Source organism: Taudactylus pleione, unplaced genomic scaffold (genome assembly GCF_031769625.1).
Source record: "Taudactylus pleione unplaced genomic scaffold, aTauple2 ptg000114l, whole genome shotgun sequence".
NCBI lineage: Eukaryota > Metazoa > Chordata > Amphibia > Anura > Myobatrachidae > Taudactylus > Taudactylus pleione.
Window position 1 is genome coordinate 28,294,028 of NW_028284516.1, and position 21,367 is coordinate 28,315,394.

Below are 21,367 nucleotides of genomic sequence, written 5' to 3' on the forward strand. Positions count from 1 at the left end.
ACTGGAGTTAGTCATAGCAACAAATCAGATTGTAGCTATTATTTATTTAGTACAGTCTATCTATAAAATGATAGCCAGAATCTAATTGGTTGCTATGGGTAACACATGCGCTTGTCCTCTTTCGAGGGTTTGATAATAGGGTGGTTTTTCCATCGATGGTCACCTTTGATGGCGCCATCAATGATAACCATTGATGGTACAATAAACATCTATGGTGAACCATCGATGGTTTGCACCACTTGATCGCCACCGCTGCCGGGTGCCTGGCATTCAAATAAATAGGGGTGGGGCTTAGTGGCCACAATGGGGCGGGGCTAAGCTCCATCAGGAGCAGGAAAAAAAATATCTGTTTCCACTTTGCCATCGATGACAGAAAACCAATGGCTTTCTGCCATCGATGGCGAAACTATCGACTGTTGGTAGTAAACTATTGGTGGTTGATGGCCATCCCTCTTTGATAAACCTCCCCCTTTGTCATTTTTCAGTGAAGCTTAGAAAATGACAGCAAACAGCTGCTGTTAAAGAAAGCATCTGACAGTTATGGGAGCTCTGTGCATCGCAATCCCAATGCCGATCTCAGTGTATTACTTCTACAGTAGCTACTAACCTGTTCAGCAACAACACTATATTAAATATCAGGTACATATGACAAAATAATAACTAATCAAAACAATTGTTTTAGTGTTATTCTTTACAATAAAATTTATATTTTATTTCTCTGTTTTAATAAATGTGTTATAACATAGTAATTTGATGTACTTTTATATTTTGTATGTTGTTTAAATGTATTGGCAATTTAATAAGTAACAGTGCCACTGAGAATGAGATTTCTCTCCCTTTCTCAGTAATGGCGTACCATCTTTTTCATCCGGTGTTATGAGTTTCTACAAGCATTGGTCAAACACATTCTAAGAGAAGTGGGCACTGTGCTTGCATACAGATGAGAAAGGAAACAAAGGTTAAATTCTTTACACATTTTCAAAAGGGTATTCAACACCAAAGAGAGTGGTAAGAGTGGCAATTCCTGTGTTAGGCTTTATATTTCCTAAAAACTCTAACCTAAAATGTTGCTTATTCATCATGCTAAGGAAATTAGCTGCCAATGTAAAGAGTACTAATAATAACTATAGCCAATTTGAGTGAGCATATACTAATTAGAGGCAAAACATTGTATCAGACTGGAAGTTTATAAAAGGCAGCATCCTAGGCAGGAAGTTAGCCACAGGGGATGGTTCCCCTAAGTGTTCTGCAGGGGGCTGAGTAGTAGAAGGTTTTTTTTTTTCAAAGGGAAAAGTTCCAGAAACAAGTCATAGGAAATGAACAAGCACATGGAGCCCAGACTCCGACATCTGCAATTCTGGTTTGTAACTGATTATATTATAACCTTCATGCGTGGTTCCTTAAACCTTTCCTTATTTCCTAAATCCTCTACGTGTCTCTCTTATCTTGATATGCCTTTCCTTCGTCCCATTAATTGCTATTTTTATAACTATCTAGGATAAAGAGCAGTACATATTGTTGAGCACATAATGGTCCTGATCATAAGTGGTGTATTTATCAAAGTGAAGAAGTTCCTTAAATCTGGCAAAAAAACATCCAGTTTTGCCAGATTTAGGGACCTCCCTATTTATCAGTGCCATGCTTGCTATTGCATATACATGTAGACAAAAGTGATTGGACATCACCAAGCAAGCCAAATGCACACCATGCATACCATTGCATACGAGTTCCAAATGGCCACTAATGTGACGGTTTCGACAAGAATACATCATAGCGAGGCCCATCAACTTGCAGTTCTGTGGAAACTACAAATGTTTTTATCAGGACGACAATGCCACCTGTCATGTTTCCAGGGCGATGCTGGACTGGTATACAGAAAATGTGGTAACCTGGATGGACTGGCCAGCTCAGAGTCCAGATCTTAACCCCATTGAGAACCTCTGGGACAAATTGGTGTGTCGGGTGTGTTCTAGGCCAACTTGACCTTCTTCAGGGTCACAGTTGGTGACTGTACTAAAGGCGGAATGGCAAAACATACCCCCTGCTGCTGTCCAGGAACTTGTGGACAGTTTGCCAAGAGGGGTGTCAGCAGTAATTACTGCACGTGGTGAACCTACAAAGTACTGACATCAATAATATCTTGTTGACCTATTTACTTTCAGTGTCCAATCACTTTTGTTTATATAATGTTTGTACCTATACAGCCGACTATCCTCCTATGCTGAGGATGGTAACAACAGATATGCGTTATTTTTTTTTATACTTTTCATTTGGGAGACCGTGTCCACGTGCACAGTGCACTTGTGTGACCTACAGTAGCAATGTTCAGGCAGCAGGGTTCCCTTCTGGCCAGAGATGCAATAAGTACAATCAGCGCTTATGCTGAGACCAGTATCACCAGGGAGTAGAGTATCTTTATTTTTGGTTTTGATAATAGACTATCAGACTCATTGCAGGCTGTTAATGTGCCCTGGGCCGGACCTGTCCCACTCCTGCACATGAGACATCATGATGTTACGAAGAGGGGCCCGAGCAGCACCAGAACCTGAAGCTGAGCTCCCGGCGCATTCTAAGGGTGAACAGAGTGGCTCTCTTGGGTATCTGCAGTCTAGACGACACGTGGCTCTCTGGGGGATCTGCAGACGAGACAGCACTCTGCAAACCAAACACAGGATTTACTGGGGCAGCAACGATACCAACCTTTGGCCTTGTGTCCTGGGCAGTGTCACCAATCACCCACCACTAGTTACCAGTATTCTGCAAAATGGCCTGTACCAGTGTGGAAGTTGTATTGGGAGAAACTCTGTCACAGTTAATGTCATCTCTGCTCCCTCGGTTTTACAGATTCTCTCTCCATGGAATTTTCTTTCTTTCGAACTGACCAATTACAAAACATCTAAAATGCAAATCTTCTAACCTATTTCTGTTTTCTAGGATTTATAAGTTGATATATATATATATATATATATATATAATTACCGCTGGTCCGGCACTCCCAATGATCGTGGATAACTGTGGTCGGTGCCCTCACAAAATTATGAACATATACGGAAGAAGGTGCGGCACTCGGGACTCGGAAATAAAACACAGACTGGAGTATAGCATCAACAATTCCGAGTCCCGAGTGCCGCACCTTCTTCCGTATATATATATATATATATATATATATATATATATACAGTCAGGTCCATAAATATTGGGACATTGACAGAATTTTCATATTTTGTCCTCTATTCACCACCACAATGGCTTTGAAATGAAACAAACAAGATGTGATTTAACTGCAGACTTTCAGATTTAGTTTGAGGGTAATTACATCCAAATCAGGTGAACGGTGTAGGAATTACAACGGTTTCTATATGTGCCTCCCACTTTTTAAGGGGCACTTTTTAAGCACATCTTGTTTGTTTCATTTCAAAACCATTGTGGTGGTGAATAGAGGCCAAAATCTGAAAATTCTGTCAATGTCCCAATATTTATGGACCTGACTGTATATATATCTATCTCACAATACTGGCGTTGCCTGTGTTTTAGTAACATTGCTGAGACCCTGAGTGCCATCTATACACACTGGAATACACAAATATGGCCAAAAGTTTTGAGAATGACACAAGTATTGGTTTTCACAAAGTTTGCTGCTTCAGTGCTTTTACACCATTGTCAGATGTTACTATGGTATACAGAAGTAAAATTATAAGCATTTCATAAGTGTCAAAGGCTTTTATTGAAAATTACATTAAGTTTATGCAAAGAGTCAATATTTGTAGTGTTGACCCTTCTTTTTCAAGACCTCTGCAATTCACCCTGGCATGCTGTCAATCAACTTCTGGGCCACATGCTGACCGATGGCCGCCCATTCTTGCCTAATCAATGTTTGGAGTTTGTCAGAATTTGTGGGTTTTCGTTTGTCCACCCGCCTCTTGAGGATTGACCACAAGTTCTCAATGGGATTAAGGTTTGGGGAGTTTCCTGGCCATGGACCGAAAATTTCGATGTTTTGTTCCCTGAGCCATTTAGTTATCACTTTTGGATTATGGCAAGGTGCTCCATCATGCTGGAAAAGGCATTGTTCGTCACCAAACTGTTTTTGGATGGTTGGGAGAAGTTGATCTTGGAGGATGTTTTGGTACCATTCTTTATTCATGGCTGTGTTCTTAGGCAAAATTGTGAGTTATCCCACTGCCTTGGCTGAGAAGCAACCCCACACATGAATGGTCTCAGGATGCTTTATTGTTGGCATGACACAGGACTGATGGTAGCGCTCACCTTTCCTGCTCCGGACAAGCATTTTTTCAGATGCCCCAAACAATCTGAAAAGGGATTCATCAGAGAAAATAACTTTACCCCAGTCCTCAGCAGTCCAATCCCTGTACCTTTTTGCAGAATATCATGCTGTCCCTGATGTTTTTCCTGGAGAGAGCTGCCCTTCTTGACACCAGGCCATCCTCCAAAAGTCTTTGCCTCACTGTTAGTAAAGATGCACTCACACCTGCCTGCTGCCATGCCTGAGCAAGCTCTGCACTGGTGGTGCCCCGATCCCGCAGCTGAATAACCTTTAGGAGATGGTCCTGGCACTTGCTGGATGTTCTTGGATGCCCTGAAGCTTTCTTCACAGCTATTGAAACTCTCTCCTTGAAGTTCTTGATGATCCGATAAATGGTTGATTTAGGGGCAATCTTACTAGCAGCAGTATTGTTGCCTGTGAAGCCCTTTTTGTGCAAAGCAATGATGACTGCACGTGTTTCCTTCCAGGTAACCATGGTTAACAGAGGAAGAACAATGATTTCAAGTTCCACCCTCCTTTTAAAGCTTCCAGTCTATTATTCTAACTCAATCAGCATAACAGAGTGATCTCCAGCTTTGTCCTCGTCAACACTCTCACCTGTGTTAACGAGAGAATCACTGACATGATGTCAGCTGGTCCTTTTGTGGTAGGGCTGAAATGAAGTGGAAATGTTGTTTATGGGATTAAGGGCCTGATTCAGACCCGCTCGCGAGCGCTGAGCGCTCGCAAGCGGGTCAATGTTGGCCCAGTGCGCATGCGCACGACGTAGGCGGCTCCGTTGTGCGCATACTCGAGACCTGGATAGCAATGGGCAAACCGTCGCTCCGGGTCTCGTAACAAAGGGGGCGTGCTGTCGATGTTGAGTGACAGCACGCACCCTTTGGTGGGCGGGCCGGGGGCGTGGCTGCCCAGACGGAGGTGTTCCCATGGGAACGCCTACCGTCTGGGGCCGGCCCCACTGACATCACAAGTGATTTCAGTGGGTGGACTTCTTGCTCTGTAAGAGCAAGAAGACCACTGGGACTTGCGGCAGCGAGACCCTACCACATGGGTCTCGTCGCAAGTCTGATGGTCGCGATGGTCTTGACCATCGCGACCATCATCCTGGCTGCTCGCACTAGCTGTGGGTGGTCACTTAAAGCTATGCGAGTGGCCAGGAGGCCGCTCTAAAAAAAAAATAGGCGGGCACTGATTCAGAGCGAGCGCTCTGTCAGAGCGACTGGCTCTGAATCAGGCCCTAAGGCCCTCATTCAGAGGCGGTCGCACGGAGGGATTGGACGTAGCGAGCGATGTTTTTTTCAACTGCGCATGCGTGTACCTGGCAGTGTGCGTGCACAAGCCTGTCTTCCCGACTGCAATCCTCTTGCTCGCTAGTCACTACAAGGTCGTAGCTGTGATTGACATTTTGTACCGTTTGCGGGTGGTTACAGGGGAAGGTGCTTGTGAACGGGGGTGTGGTGGTGCGCACGCAGGCGGGGATGACCTTAAAAAGGGCGTTTTAAGGGCGTGCATATATTACTGAGCGAGTCATCACACACGTCATCTCGTTGCAATAACGACGCTACTGCTCGCAGAGCTAAGGGTAGCCCAGGGTCTACCTTAAGCATTGCGAGTGCTGGCGATGGTTACTGCCTTTACCGATGTTTGTAGGCAATTAACAATGTTATAGGTGTTAATCGTGCTGACGTAGGTTGCCACCTGCGACCGACTCTGAATTAGGCCGTACAGATAGGAGGTGTGCTTTCATTGTTGTGGGTGTTTCCGCTCTTACGATGTGCTTTGCGACTGAGCGCTCATTTTGCATATTCTCGGTCACTTTGGGTGCGACCGATCGCTCCCGAGCGACCGCCTCTGAATGAGGTCCTAAGTTCTCTGTCATGGCAAAGAGGGACTTTGCAATTAATTGCAATTCATCTAATCACTCTTCATCCCTTAGAATGTAAGCTCTCATGAGCAGGGACCTCTTCCCTCATGTGCTTCTCTTTACATTTTCTTCTACTCTCTACTCCCCATTAGGGCACCTAACACGGGACCGCCAACTCCCTGCAGCTTATTGTGAGTGCTTTAATCACTATTTCAGCAATGTATATAAGTTGTGTCCCTGTCCTGCACTGTAATGTACTGTAAGTTACTTGTTTCTTGTTCACTTATTAGTTCTATGTACTATGTAAGGCGCTGCGGAACACTTGTGGCGCCATATAAATAAAGGATAATAATAATAATAATAATAATGACATTCTGGAGTATATGCAAATTGCCATCATAAAAACACAGAAGCAGCAGACTTTGTGAAAACCAATACTTGTGTCATTCTCAAAACTTTTGGCCATGACTGTAGTGCTGCTAGACCTACTGAAGCTGTACTGCTTTAGATGTGCTTAGTGTACAGAGAAACTATTGTATAATGCGGCCAACTATGCCTTCTATCAGTGTCAGCTATCACCTGTAGTAACAAGATCTGATTGGGGGTCAGGCAATGAAAGTGATGGTTGAATTGGTTGCCAGGGGCTAGGGCACACTTACACATTTGTACTTTGTTAGGTAATAACTTCATTTTATTGTAGATTGTGGAGGTCATTTACGAAGTTCAGCTTAACTACAACACACTTAGCTACGTGTCAAATAAAAACAGTCGAATCTCGACAAGGTCAAATGTTTTTCTGTTATTTGGATGACTTGGGAAATGACACAAGTAGCACGAATTCACACTAGCACAAAAGAAAGGTTGAATCAACTAATAGTCGATAGGACAACAAATTCCAATAACATTATATATAAATAGCCAAAAACCACAGCACAATGGCACGTTGATACCACTGGGAAATTTATATATCCTTAAAAGAGACCGGTGCGGTTAGTAAAAATGGTTGTTATAGTGTTCTCTGTAACTCTGCTGGGCAATATCCTTTCTAGTTCCTCTCTGTACTTAACCTACATTGTACTTTCAAAGACGACCAGTGACCTATTGTAGCAAAGTCAGAGGCCCAATTGATCTACAGTAGAGAAACATAACACATTTTTTGTGCACAACAATTGGGGTGTGAGGCAAAAAATCACTGAGCTGTTCGCGATGACCTGCCACCGTTACAAGCATTCCAACACTGGGCCTGATTCAGACCCGCTCGCGAGCGCAGGACGCTCGCAAGCGGGTCGATGGTGCCCTACTGCGCATGCGCATGATGGAGGGAGCTCCGTCGTGTGCATGCGCGAGACCCGGCTAGCGACGGGGTAGCCGTCGCTCCGGGTCTCGCACCAAAGGGGGCGTGCTGTCGATGTTGATTGACAGCACGCCCCCTTAGGTGGGCATGCCGGGGGCATTGCTGCCAGACGGAGGCGTTCCCATGGGAACGCCTACTGTCTGAAGCCGGCCCCACTGACATCAGTAGTGATGTCAGTGAGAGTGATTTTGGCTCTGATAGAGCCAAAATCACTCCAGGGCTGGCGGCAGCGAGACCCTACCGCAGGGTCTCTGTCGCAAGCCCGATGGTCGCGATGGTCTTGACCATCGCGACCATCATACTGGCCGCTCGCTATAGCTGTGGGTGGTCACCCACAGCTATGCGAGCGTCCAAGAGGCCGCTCCATTTTCATGTAGGACGGCCCTGCTTCAGAGCGAGCGCTCTGGTCAGAGCGTCCGGCTCTGAATCAGGCCCACTGTTCCAATGGCACATCACTAACTTGGAATTGAATCATCCCCAGTGACTGATGTTTGGCGTGACTGAAGCCACAGTGTATGAGAACATCATCTGTATACACAACACGCACATATCTCACATAAGACACTGCAAAAATTTTAATTCATGCACTCATCTCCTTTCGTGGTCTCTTCCTAAACAGACTTACACCCCTACAATCTATTTTAAATGAAGAGTGTTCTTCCTCTGAAAATATTAATCTGCTGCTGCTCTGCTCTGTCAGTCCTTACATTGCTTACCTGTATTTTACTGACTTTAATATAAACTACTTCTGCTTACACATAAGGCTATCAACAAAACTACACCAACATACATTTCTTTTCTTTTCACAAAAAATCTCCCAGCTCGATCCTCCGCTCTGCACAAGATTTACCTCTCTCATCTAACTCACTACCTGGTCTCATTAACGCTTAGAGGACTTTTTCCAGGCTGCACTCATTCTATGAATTGCCCTTTCTTCTAGCTTCTGTAGAGAATCTCACCTCTACAGGCAAGCAAATCAATTCCGGAACCTCCTTAAGTTATTCTACCCAATTACTGCCCTCTTTTCAGTCCACACTTATCTTGACGGATTTTCTCTTTCTAGACTCACACAGCCGACTGGCCGACACAGGTCAATATTGCAGTGTGACTGGATCATACAGCCCACCAAGGGGTTGTCGGTTACATCCCAGCGGTCGGGATGTTGGTGCTCAGAATAATGGCACCGGAATCCTGACACCAGTCAGAATCCCGACACCAGTCAGAATCCCAGTGCCAGCATCCCGACTGCCAGCAACCACACGGTAAGTATTCGAATTAGGAGGAGGAGTTAGGGTTGGGCACTAGGGAGAGGGTTAAGGTTAGACTGTGGGGGGTGGTTAGGGAAAGGCTGTGGGGGGGAGGGTAGGTTTAGACTGCCGGATGGAGGATTAGGTTTAGGCTGTGGGAAGGGAATCTTAGGTTTAGGGGTAGTGGTAGGGTTAGGGTACTTACCAGCAGGTGTCAGTATCCTAACCCTTTCGGGATGCCGCATTGAGATTCTAACCACTGGGATCCTGAGTGCTGGCATCCCATACCCAACCCCCACTAAGAACCTCTGCCATCTGTCTGGATCAATTTGTCATATGGAGCACTTATCCTCATGTATCAAATTACTATTTCCCTATAGATTGTACGTTTGCGAGCAGGGCCCTCTTACCTCTTTGTGTGTTATTATTACCCAGTCTTGTTTTATTACTGTTTTGTTCCCACTGTAAAATGCAACAGCCTATGCTGGTGCAATATAAATGAATGTTAATAAATAAATAAATTGCACAGAGACATCTTTAAAACATCACACAAGGATTAAGCTAGTAGAAAATATGTTAAAAAGAAAAAATTCATATTTTAACAAAATTTTCTACCTAATGTCCAAAGCTATAGTAACATTTTCAATGTTTCTTTGTTCACTACTAAACTACCCTACTTGGAATATCTACTGCAGTGATTTTCAACCTTTTCAATTCGAGGCACACTACACAAGATTTTAAAATTGCCAAGGCACACCATCCAGCGATCCGGTGTGCATGACCAATGACAAAACATACACATTGAACATACACATTGGCTCCCACATAAAATAATAACACACACATTGGTCTCCACAGGAAAAATACACACTATACTGGCCTCCTCAGAAATAAAACACACTACATTGGCCTCCTAAGAAATAAAACACACTACATTGGCCTACACAGGAATAAAACACACTACATTGGCCTCCTTGGGAATAAAACACACTACATTGGCCTCCTCAGGAATAAAACACACTACATTAGCCTCCTCAGGAATGAAACACACTACATTGGCCTCCGCAGGAATAAAACACACTACATTGGCCTCCTCAGGAATAATACACACTACATTGGCCTCCTCAGGAATAAAACACGCTACATTGGCCTCCTCAGGAATAAAACACACTACATTGGCCTCCTCAGGAATAATAAACACTACATTGGCCTCCTCAGGAATAAAACACACTACATTGGCCTCCACAGGAATAAAAACACACTACATTGGCCTCCTCAGGAATAAAACACACTACATTGGTCTCCACAGGAAGAAAACACACTACATTGGCCTCCACAGGAATAAAACACACTACATTGGCCTCCCCAGGAATAAAACACACTACATTGGCCTCCACAAGAATAAAACACACTACATTGGCCTCCTCAGGAATAAAACACACTACATTGGCCTCCTCAGGAATAAAACACACTACATTGGCCTCCACAGGAATAAAACACACTACATTGGCCTCCACAGGAATAAAACACACTACAGTACAAGTGCACTGAGCTGACCGCCGCTGCACACTTGACAATCACGGGACACTGTGGTTGAAAATGACTGGTCTACTGATTCTGGTTACTTTATTTGCTTTGTATATAATACAGATTACACTAGGCAAGGAAATACCAGTTTCAGATAGATTAAATTTTTTAAGATAGGTGTGTTTAGCTGAGTTTCAATTTTTAAGGTAATGTACTGTAATATAGTAAAACAAATGAAGTCTCAGCATTTTAAAGAAAAGTGCTCTCCGTAATCCAATAAGATCCCCAAAGTAATTTGAATCCATATGTACTACATTACACTCATAAATGTGCTATATTTTTACTGAAAAATTATCTTTCTATCAATCGAATCAAATTTTTCGGAAAGTCAGTAAATGTATAAATGGTTAGTAACCCTGCCAAATGTGATGTTAAGTATTAGTGTGGAAGGAAAATGCCACAAAACCAGTGATAAAATCATTACGACAGTGTCAGATGAGCATTTTAAAGAATGTCAGGAAAATGTAATGTTCTAATGCAGTGTCACATTCAGCGGCATTACAAAGTGAATTGGGAACAGAAAGTTAAAACTGGGCTTCATTGCACATGCACTAGCCCTCGCACATACTCAGACGAACAGGGGGCAGGATTCAGAGAAGTACACTAATGCAAATGCAGCTGCATTCTCTCACAGATCGCAGTTGCTATAATATGCCAATGCCTTCCAAAGCATAGCCGAGAATAGTGACGGCCACTGCTGTCTTCTCATATCCGTCCAACAACGTGCAACAGCGTAAACTTCAGTATCAGATCAGGCAGCAGAGGCATTTTTAGGGAGTGGCAAGCGGGGCACGTGTCCTGGGCGCCGTGGCAGGCCCGGCAGTAAAGATGCCGGTGCTGGGATTAAATGTCAGATCCCAGCACTGAAAGTGTAGCAGCAGTGACAGACAGTGGCAGCCAGGTGCCTGCTCCCAGCGCCAGCCAAGCAGTAGTGGAGGCAGCGGGTGCCATTTTTCAATATGCCCAAGGCACCAAAAACCTTAGTTAGGTCTCTGTCGGGCAGTCATGTAGCATTTATGTCAAATCTGACTAGCAGCAAACACTGCAGCTCTCCTGATATGCATAGAACTCTCATGCTGTGAATGAGATCGCAATGACTAATTTATGCATGCCCATGAAATGGCGTTTAAACGGTCCAACAAGCCTGCATTTTTCTAACCACCCTTCCACATGCCTCCCACTTTTCTGTGCCACGTCCACACACACCTTCCAGTGTGTAGCCAAATCCTGGCTTCCGGGCGCTGTACACGGCAATACCAGGTCATGCATGCACATAGCCGTAGAAAGCCAGCCCGGGCCTCGGTGAGGGGGCATGGCCTATTTGCAGGAGGCTTGGCCATGCCCCCAGCCTGGCGCAAATCCAGGGGGTGGGGCATTCTGTGTGATCGCTCCCCCCACAGACAGAGGAGACTGCTGCTCAGCAGTAGTGAGCAGTCTCCCACTGCAGCCCAGCACACAGCAACGTGTGCTGGGCTGCTGACAGGAAGGGGGGAGCGGGCTCGAACTCAGGCTCCCGCCGTGCCCCTCCATCAAGTCCAGGCCCAGGTAAGTAGTACCCACCCCCCCTCCCTCTCTCGGCGTCCAGTACATGCGTGAGCTTGGTGACTGGTAAGAGTACTTTTATTCTTACAGCCGGTATTGATTTTTTTTGTGAAATTGTACCTTAAAATTCTTCTATTGCCGAGGAGATATAAAATGTTCAAATTTGAGCCATAATAATCAATAGGCCTCTTATGGAAAGGGGACATGATATCCAGCGTAATCATTTTCCCCATAGATGTACAATGTGCATGGAAATTGTTTTATTTCATTGAATGTATCGGATAAGACCCAATCATTGCCAGCTCTGAGTATAGTGGGAATGGCAGGAAATACCATGAAAATGCACCACTCTGCTCATTTATCTCATTACTAGATGCAAGGTTGTGTCTACCCTGTTAGTGCGGATTTAATGTTAGAGCAGCTGAGGTGGTCGTCTTGGGGCGGATTGGCCAGTGGACTAATGGGGCCATATGGAGGAGCCGACACTCTCTGTTCCTCTGGGGAGGAATCAGCCTCCTTATTTTAGCTGTGGGCCAGTGGAGGCATGATTTGCCAGCCAAAGCAATCAGACTAGTCAGCCTTAGTGATCTTCTGCAGTACCACTGCTCGGCAATAAGTGTCTCCACGGCGTGCATGAGGGCTCTCTGGAGTTAACGTGGAGAAATTGTCCATAGCAACCAATCAGCTTCTAGCTATCATTTATCTAGCAGTCTTTGAAATGACGGTTACAGTAGAAGCTGACTGGGTGCTTTAAGCAACTACTTCACTCGGAATCAGTATGATTTACCGCCAGCCGCAGTCCGACAGAGGAGGAAATCCTGATCACCCTACGGTAAGTACATACTAACCTAACTCTACCCCCTAACCCTTAGGGGTGCCTAATCCTAACCTCCCCCCCAAGTGCCTAATGCCTAACCCTAATCCTCCTCTAAGTGACTAAACCTAACCCCACCTTCCCCGCAGCTTAAACCATAAATCCCCCGGGGGGTGCCTAAGCCTAACCTCCCCCGGGGATGCCTAACCCTAACCCTCCCTTCCCCTAGCCTAAACCTAACCTCCCTGGGGGTGCCTAATCCTAAATCCCCCCTGGGAACCCTAAACCTAACCCTCCCCCCCCCCCCGTGGCTGTCCTAATGACAGTCGTCGGGATTTTGACGACTGTCATTAGTGCCTTGCAGTCCGGAATCTGGCGGTCGGGATTACGTCCTTTGGCTGCCCTACTGCTTCCCTTTCACTCTGTAATGTTTGATACACCTCCCCCACCCCCTTTCCCAGGAGCGGGTACAAAAAACACGCTGCTGTGTGCTGGGCTGCCCTGGAGACGGCTCGCGGCTGCTAAGAAGCAGCCACAGCAGGCTACTACAATATGCCTGTGGGGGAAGCGATCAAGCTGGCCGCGCCCCCCACTGGTTATGCGCCGGGCTGAGGGGGCAAAACTTTTTTTGTTAACCTACAGGGGCGTGGCCACGCCGGCTGCAATTAGGCCATGCCCCTTTTTACCGTGGCCCGGCGCGGCTCATGACGGGCCTGCCCTTTCCCCATGAGCCTCAGCCCAGCCAATGTCAGGCCTCAAAGCCACAGCTTCAAATTACCTGGATCCCAACCAATAGATACACCTGCAGCTCTCCAGACCAGACACAACAGCCACCTTTACACAAAGGTGACCTTCCTGTGTGTCATGCCATCATAGGAGAATTTTCTGCACTGACTGCGAGACACATTGACAGCTGAGTTGGTAGGAACCCAGCTTGTCATATGTATGTAATTATACTAACTACATTTTCTGTACAAATGGGTCCTCTTACATCCTTGCCGCTTGTGCTGCAAACGTGTGCACGAATCACGCCATGCAATTTGCCGTGGCTCCGTGTGCCATGGTACGCCATGGCGCGTGCTGCGTTTGCACCATGCAATCCTATGGATCAAGGGTAAGAACACAGCACGCATACCTGTTCGCAAGTGCGAGACTCATACCATATGTGGCACGATTTGCTGCACAATGTAATGCTGGCTGTCGGGTTGCCTCCTGTCAGAATACCAACAGCAGCATCCCGATGGTTGGTGTCCTGACAGGGGTCGGGTATATTTACCCTCTCCTCCTAACCCTAACCGTCCCTTTTTGCAGCCTAACCCTAACACTCCCCACCACACACCCTAACCCTAGTCCTCCCCGTTAGTGCCTAAGCTTCATGCAGCACAGACGGTGTAATGGTTAGCATTACTGCCTCACAGCACTGAGGTCGTTGGTTCGATACTCACTACGGCCCTAACTGTGTGGAGTTTGTATATTCTCCCTGTGCTTGCGTGGGTTTCCTCCGGGTACTCCGGTTTCCTCCCACACTCCAAAAATATACTGGTAGGTTAATTGGCTCCTAGCAAAATTACCCCTAGTGTGTATATGTGTGTGTGTGATAGGGAATATAGAGTGTAAGCTCCACTGGGGGCAGGGACTGATGTGAATGGCCAAATATTCTCTGTAAAGCGCTGCGGAATATGTGTGCGCTATATAAATAACTGGTAATAATAATAATGTAACCAGCAACGCTATACAGACTGGTGGTAGCAATGCATTCACCCACCACTCACACCAATGTCACTGTGTGCCCTTTACACTGGTATGTAGCCTATTCTATTTAATTGAACGTGGATCCAAAGCACCTCTGCCCCCTTCCCTTACCGGCCACGCGCATGGTGCCACACCTATCTCTTGCATTGATAATGTCAATACATTTTGTTTTTGTTATTGCTCAGTTTTAAAGTAACGGATTGAGATGAAACAAAGTGCAGGTTATTTCTAGGAGTTTCCACTACACAATGATGTAGTTTTCATGAAAATCGGTGCAGTAGTTTTTGCGCCAACTAGGAACAAACTTATCCTTTATAACGTATAGGAGTGATTTTCTTTATACAGCTCTAGTAGGCAATCTGTGGTTCATCATCCATAGTAATACAAATGTCCTATCCTGCTTAGCAAGCATCATGCTAGGACTTGCACAGTAACTGAAAACCTGCAGGCACCCTAAACCTATCTACAAGCAAACAGTTACCTAACCCTAGGGGTAAATTTACTAAAGTGCGAGTTTTTAGAAGTGAGTTTTAAAAGTGATGTTGCCCATAGAAACCAATCAGATTCTAGATATTATCTTCTAGAGGTGCTAGTTTAATGTTAAGTAGAATCTGATTGGTTACTATGGGCAACATCACTTTTAAAACTTACTTCTAAAAACTCTCACTTTAGTAAATTGACCCCTAGGTCTCCAGCCAGACAAATTATATACAAAAACACAGTAGTTAAAAGTAAATTACCAATGACCCATTTACAAATCAGAACGAAATCCATAGATTCTCATAACCCATCTTTGTGGAGGAGACAGACCTCAGATCTACTCAGCAGGTACTGTTCTCTGCAGACACACTGTATCATTACATCCCCCTAACTGTCAGCTCGTTACAGCAGTGCCCAGGATGAGCCTCTGTCCATGCAATGCATGTACCACAGTAATCACACTGCCTCTTTATTCCCCTCAGCACAATTGGGCACTGTGTGTGCTTTGTGTTGCAGAGGAACATGGCATTGCAGCACATTCTCAGAGACCACAAAACAATCAGAGTAAAAATAAATCACTGAGAGGTGAGAGGTTCTTCTGTTATATTATCCGACAGCTCCTGTGATCTGCAAACAGCTAGAGAAGCAATATTCCCAATCCGCGATTTTAGCTAAAGGTAGAGTGCATCTCATTACAGCAAACGCACAGGATGATGAAAAATAACCAGAGTAACCTTTAAAATAACTGCCCACACAATATTATATAAGTAACAATGTATTATTAAAATATTTGTATAATGCAAATTGATTTCAGAAAAAAAAAAGTTTTGTATTTGTTTGCTGCTGTTTTGCATTTTTGATGTTTATGTTTGAAATAGTTTCTATTTAGTTTAGAATAAGTTCACCCGTCAGGGAAGTATTATTATTATTATTATTATTAATTATTATTATTAGTAGTAGGAGTAGTATTCATGGCTGACACTTCAACCTCTGTTTTTGGAGATAATTATTCTCACCAGTCTATTTCTTTTTGTGTCACCTTTTGTTTTGGTTTCTTTGGTGCCTTCCAATAATCCCGTTACTTTGGCTGGCTGAGCAGTGATAACAAGACATCCCCATCCCCCATCATCACACAACTCACCGAGACAAGGAACTCCAGAGTCCCCACATAGTCCCTCTCAGTCTTCCATAGCTCACTGAGAACACAGACCCTGAGCCTCAGCTGCCTTTCCAGGTCTCTCCCACTCTCCCCTTTGCCATCAGTTTTATGTTCCTCAGTCATGTTCCTGCTGCAGTGTATTCCTGATTACCCACCAGGTCGTTTGCACAATGCAGAAAAGTTATCCAAAGTTTAGCCCAGTAGGTAGATAAATCCTCTTATATTAGTGTTTTCTCTTCTTCAAAGGCATGGTCGTGTCCCCAAACCCTTCAAGTTCCCTAGAGTAATGTGAGATAAAATAAAATAAACCCCTTTAAAAAAAAAAACAACACTATAGAAAAAAGTTTCCTTATGACTGCAGATATCCAGCCAGTGGGGTTGAGAGCTGAAGAAGAAATTTGGACATTCATCAAAAGATTGTATCCATGTGACTCCAGCCCTTCATCCTGGATCCTGCCTCTTTCCCCATCACCCACCCCCTAAGGAGATGTCCCCTCCTTCATCCTCCAATGAATGGCAGGAAAGAAAGCAGAAACCTTGGGAAGTATCGCCTGCCAACAATGCCCAGCTCAATCACAGGGCAGGAGCTGTGACCAGGGGAGATGGATGTTAAAAGGATGTCGGTATCCAGTCCAAGCCATAAACACTGGTTCAAGTGTGGGGCAGACTCACCAAACTTATTCCTGCACCTCAACTTGGGCCAAGGAGAGAGAAACTGCAACCAACCTCCCAAACTGTGCATGAGCCTCCAGGTTTACATTCCCCCAAATTAATCAGCGCTCCTGCAAATGTAATGTAACACAACACAGGAAAGAACAGTCATTCTCAGCCCTGCAACATTAGCTCTAAATGACGGGACATGTAAAATGTTAGCAGATGTGTCCGCACTCAGCAGCATGAAGGACCAGTACAGTTTTATGTGTATCTCTAAGTTTTGCTATTAGTTTAGAAAACAGTGCAGTGATCACAGTGTAACTGAGTACCAGCTGTGTCAAAAAGTTATGTAAACACTTTGTAGCTACTTTAGTAGCAGAGAGAATAGCAGCCAGGATGTTTACTAGTGTCCTTTGTGACAAAGGCAATTGTGCGCTTACTCACCAGTGCACCTATGGTGACTGACCACATACACAGTAGCAGCATGCAGCCACAATTCCTTTGTGCCATCATGTTATAGGGTCCAACATAGGAAAAAGGCATTGGGTAGAGGTCATTAATAGGTTAAATGACATTTTCATTTTCCAGGCACTATTGCTAGGAGAATTTAAAAAGTTGTGGAAATCACTGGAAGCCCAAGTATTAAACTATTTATAAAAAAAAAAAAAAAAAAGTATAAAATTCCCTTTTAACCCTTTAATGACCGCAGGCATTTTGTAACTTCGTACCCAGACTAATTTTTGCTATGAGATATTTAGATAAAATAAATATTTTTATTTGTTAGGATAGCCAAGTGAATTTTCATCCTGAAAAATATCATTTTCTTTTGGTAGCATTTTTAAGTGAATTTTATGGCATTTTTAAGACTAAACTAATAGAAAACAGTACTTGAATATGATTTTTTTTGCATATAATTACAGCGCCCACAGAAATGTTATATTTCTGCCATTTATTTTAATACCTGATCAGTGTAGCTTTCTCTAGTATATTTTTCACTAACTTTTTTGTTTAAAAGTTTTGTCTATTGCTTTAGCTTTTTTGTTATTTTTATAAATAGTGCTTCAAAAAAGAGGTTGAGAAAACTACAAATATATATATATATATATTTGAACCACAACCTGTTAAATGGCAGTTAGAAGCTGTTTGGTTAGTACTTTATCTCTCTCCATGCTTTGCTACATCTCCCCCAGAGTATCCCTCTGGGGATATATATATATATACTCTCTGTCCAACAGGTGATTACTTTATTTTAAAATTTAGAGCTAATATGGATTATTACATCCTGTATGTGCTGTACTGCATTTTATTTAATGCTGTGCAGCTGTGATCATGCGACCAGGGCCCATTAATAACAGCTCCTGGCTGTCTCTCTGGAGTCCTAGATTGTCAATGACAACCTGGCTCCATGTGTGTAGCTGTACTCGGTAGTGTGCGGCCACCATTTATCTGCATCGTAAAACAAGGTGCACAGGAATACAACCCGCTCACATGGGCATAAAATGACTGCAGCTGGGTGTAAATTGATTAATAACTAAAGCTATACATTTTAATGATTCAGTAAAATATTTGGAAATGCAGGGAACCAAGTAATACAGTAATATTAACATGATAATGCCTGAAGAAGAGATTATTCTGTGTATGCTATACTTACTATCATAATAATTTCAATAAAAGTTTATCTTATTATGCAATTTATATAGGACATCTGTTTAGTTACCCATTCAAATGTTTAACAGTATCTGTAATAATTGTTGTGTTTTACAATAAATAACACCAAACTATTTGTTTGTGAAACAACAACCAATTACATAAAGGTTTATGATTAATTATGGAGTGCTATTAGAGTACAATTAACAAATATGTAGTGGAGGATATGGGATGCGGTCAATATCCTGAGGATGCCAGCGCTTAGAATACTGGTGCCAGAATCCATACACCTGTCAGAATCACGGTGCCGTCATCCTGACCGCCTGCATCCCGAAGGTAAGAAGCGGGGTTAGGGTTAAGCGTTAGGGTTAGGCACTAGGAGAAGGATTAGAGTTAGGTTTAGGGTACAGGGAAGGGGAGGTTAGGTTTAGGCACTAGGATACCTACCAACAGGTATCGGTATCCTAATCCTGACGGCATGCTGTCATTGGGATTTTGACCACCGGCATTCCGTACCCAACCCGAGAGTATAGTCCATCATTTATCTATTGTACTCAAGTTTGGGTGAAACCTAGGCGGTTGCCTAGGGCACCAGTTGGGTGCCTAAGACACTGAGGGGAGAGTTATCAAATCTCAGAGAGAGATAAAGTGGAGAGGGATAATCTGGGGGAGATGTAGCAAAGCATGGAGAGAGATAAAGTACTAGCCAATCAGCTTCCAACTGCCATTTAACAGGTTGTGGTTCAAAAGTGACAGAAGCTTAAGGGTTGGTACTTTATCTCTCCCCACTTTATCTCTCTCCAAGATTTGATAAATCTCCTCTGAATAAGTGACATTGTATCAGTTATTCAGTGTTTTTATTGCCTCTGAGCCTCTCCTTTACAAATCACCAACAACTGACATCAGGCCCGGCGACAGGGGGGGACTAGGAGTACACCTGTACCAGGCCCCGGGGTCCAGAGGGGCCCCAAGGACCGGACGGGCACATAACAGAGACACGGATGCACTGTTCATGCCGGCGGGCCCCGGCTGCTGGGACCCATAGCCGCTGCCCAGTCCCTGCTCTGTTCCTTGTAGCCTGGCCCAGGCAGCACTGGGCTCCTCCCCGTGGTTCAGCCGTAGCCCGAGTCAGGACCTGCTGGCTGCCGTGCATCTGACCTTATGAGCAACGTGGTGGAGTGATGTCATAGGTCACGTCGCCGCGCATCTCTTGCTGTCAGGCAGGCTGCATTTTGGAGGGGATGTTAGAGGAACAGAGGCGGTGGGCAGGAGAACAAGATTGGTGCTGGGAAGAAGGTGAAGGTTGCTGGGGACAGAGGAAGGGTCTGGTTGCATAAGAAGGTCCTGGGTGCAGAGGGGGGCAGATGAGGGTGATGGGGGTTGGGGACAGAGGAAAGAGCCGGGGGCAGAAGAAGGTGCTGGGGCAGAAGAAAATGCTGGGGCAGAGGGTGACACAGGCTGGGGCAGAGGAAGGTGATGGGGGCAGAAGAAGGTGCTGGAGGCATGAGGTGACAGGCTGGGGGCAGAGGAAGCTGTTGGGAGTTGGGGGTAGAAGGTCACATGGGCTGGGGCAGAGGAAGGTGATGGGGATGGGGATGGAAGAAGGTGATGGAGGGCTTCTGGACTGAGGATTGTGATGAGGGGCTGAGGACTGTGGATTGCTGCCTGCTGACACCATTCCTCCTACCCCTGAGGCATCCACAGCACTGTCAGCAAGAAGACCTTGCAAGAGACGGCAGACAAGAACTACAGCCTGCATCATCAGTGACAGAGAGACCGTGTGGTAAGAGTGTATGTTTTTTTACTTTATATAAAGGCTGGTACAGTATATCTTTCAGATAACATCATGCTTCACATATCACACATGCAGGGGAGGAATGTATGGGATCGGGGTGATGGTGAGAAGCTGGGGCCCCCAGAGATATCAGTGTACCTGGCCCCGAGATTTCTGTTGCCGGCCCTGACTGACATATAAAAGAAGCAGCAGGCAGATTCTTACCTATGAAGCTACCAGATGATGCTCCTGACTATCAAGGTAAAGGGCATATTTATCATTAAATTTGGGGGATATATAATAAAAAATATTAAGTATCCCCCAGATGTACTATGGAGGGATCGCAGCAGATATCTCCAATATCTGCTGCAGTCCCTCTATTTCCACAAGCAAATGCAAACCCCATAGATTTCTATGGAGGTTGTGAAGCTGTCATATTTACCATGCAAAGCATTCCGGAGTTTGGTCCCCGAAGCTTATGCCATCTGAAGATGCCATTGTGATGATGTAGCCTATGGGCTAAACTTCATAAAATTTACTGTGGAAATGGCTGCTGCAGACAGGGCCACCATCAGAGGGGTACAGCCGGTACTCCTGTACGGGGCCCGGCCAGCCGAGGGGGCCCGGCCAACGGCAAAAAATGTTTACATCGCCACACAGGTCAGAGCAAGCCGCTAGCGCAGCCCAGTGGCCGGAGAGATGTGAAATTTTGAATGAGTCATCGTGACTCATTACACAGCAGTAACACAGCCGAATAGCGCCAGTGGCATGTGACCGGTGCTGTCATCACAGGCAGAGTGGGGGACCCGGTCCTGTGGCACGTGTGATACAGACTGCGCTACTTCTGAAAAAGTACGCAGCTGACCTGTCTCAGCACTTTCAGGGCCAGACTGAGGTGTGTGAAGGTGCGTGCCCTGCAGCCACCTTTCTTATACAGACCCCTTCCAGAGCAGTGAAACAATCTTTGCTTCTACTACAAACGAAGCAACTGCAGGTGAACTGGTCCTAGTACTAACCTTTCTGTCTTCTCTGAGTTCTACCTACTTACATTAGCTAGGCACTGTGGCTGTGCACCACAGGGAGCAGTAGCTGCAGTGCCCAAAGTCACACAGTTACCCCTTTCCTCTTTACAACTTACACTGGCCTCTTTGAAATATGTGCCCCTGCTCCACTTTCCTCCCTTTTACCATCTGTGCCCATTGTACCTC

General features: G+C 45.0%; 1 protein-coding gene across 1 annotated transcript in view; it reads right to left on the reverse strand.

Annotated features, from left to right (window-relative positions):
- Positions 1–16,464, reverse strand: part of PREX2 (phosphatidylinositol-3,4,5-trisphosphate dependent Rac exchange factor 2) — a 435,974-nt gene extending 419,510 nt beyond the window's left edge. Inside the window, exon 1 of the mRNA XM_088471582.1 lies at positions 16,067–16,464. Within this exon, the coding sequence (XP_088327708.1) occupies positions 16,067–16,207 (141 nt within the window). The 5' untranslated portion in view covers positions 16,208–16,464. The remainder of the gene's footprint in view (positions 1–16,066) is intronic.
- Between the last annotated feature and the right edge of the window lie 4,903 nt (positions 16,465–21,367).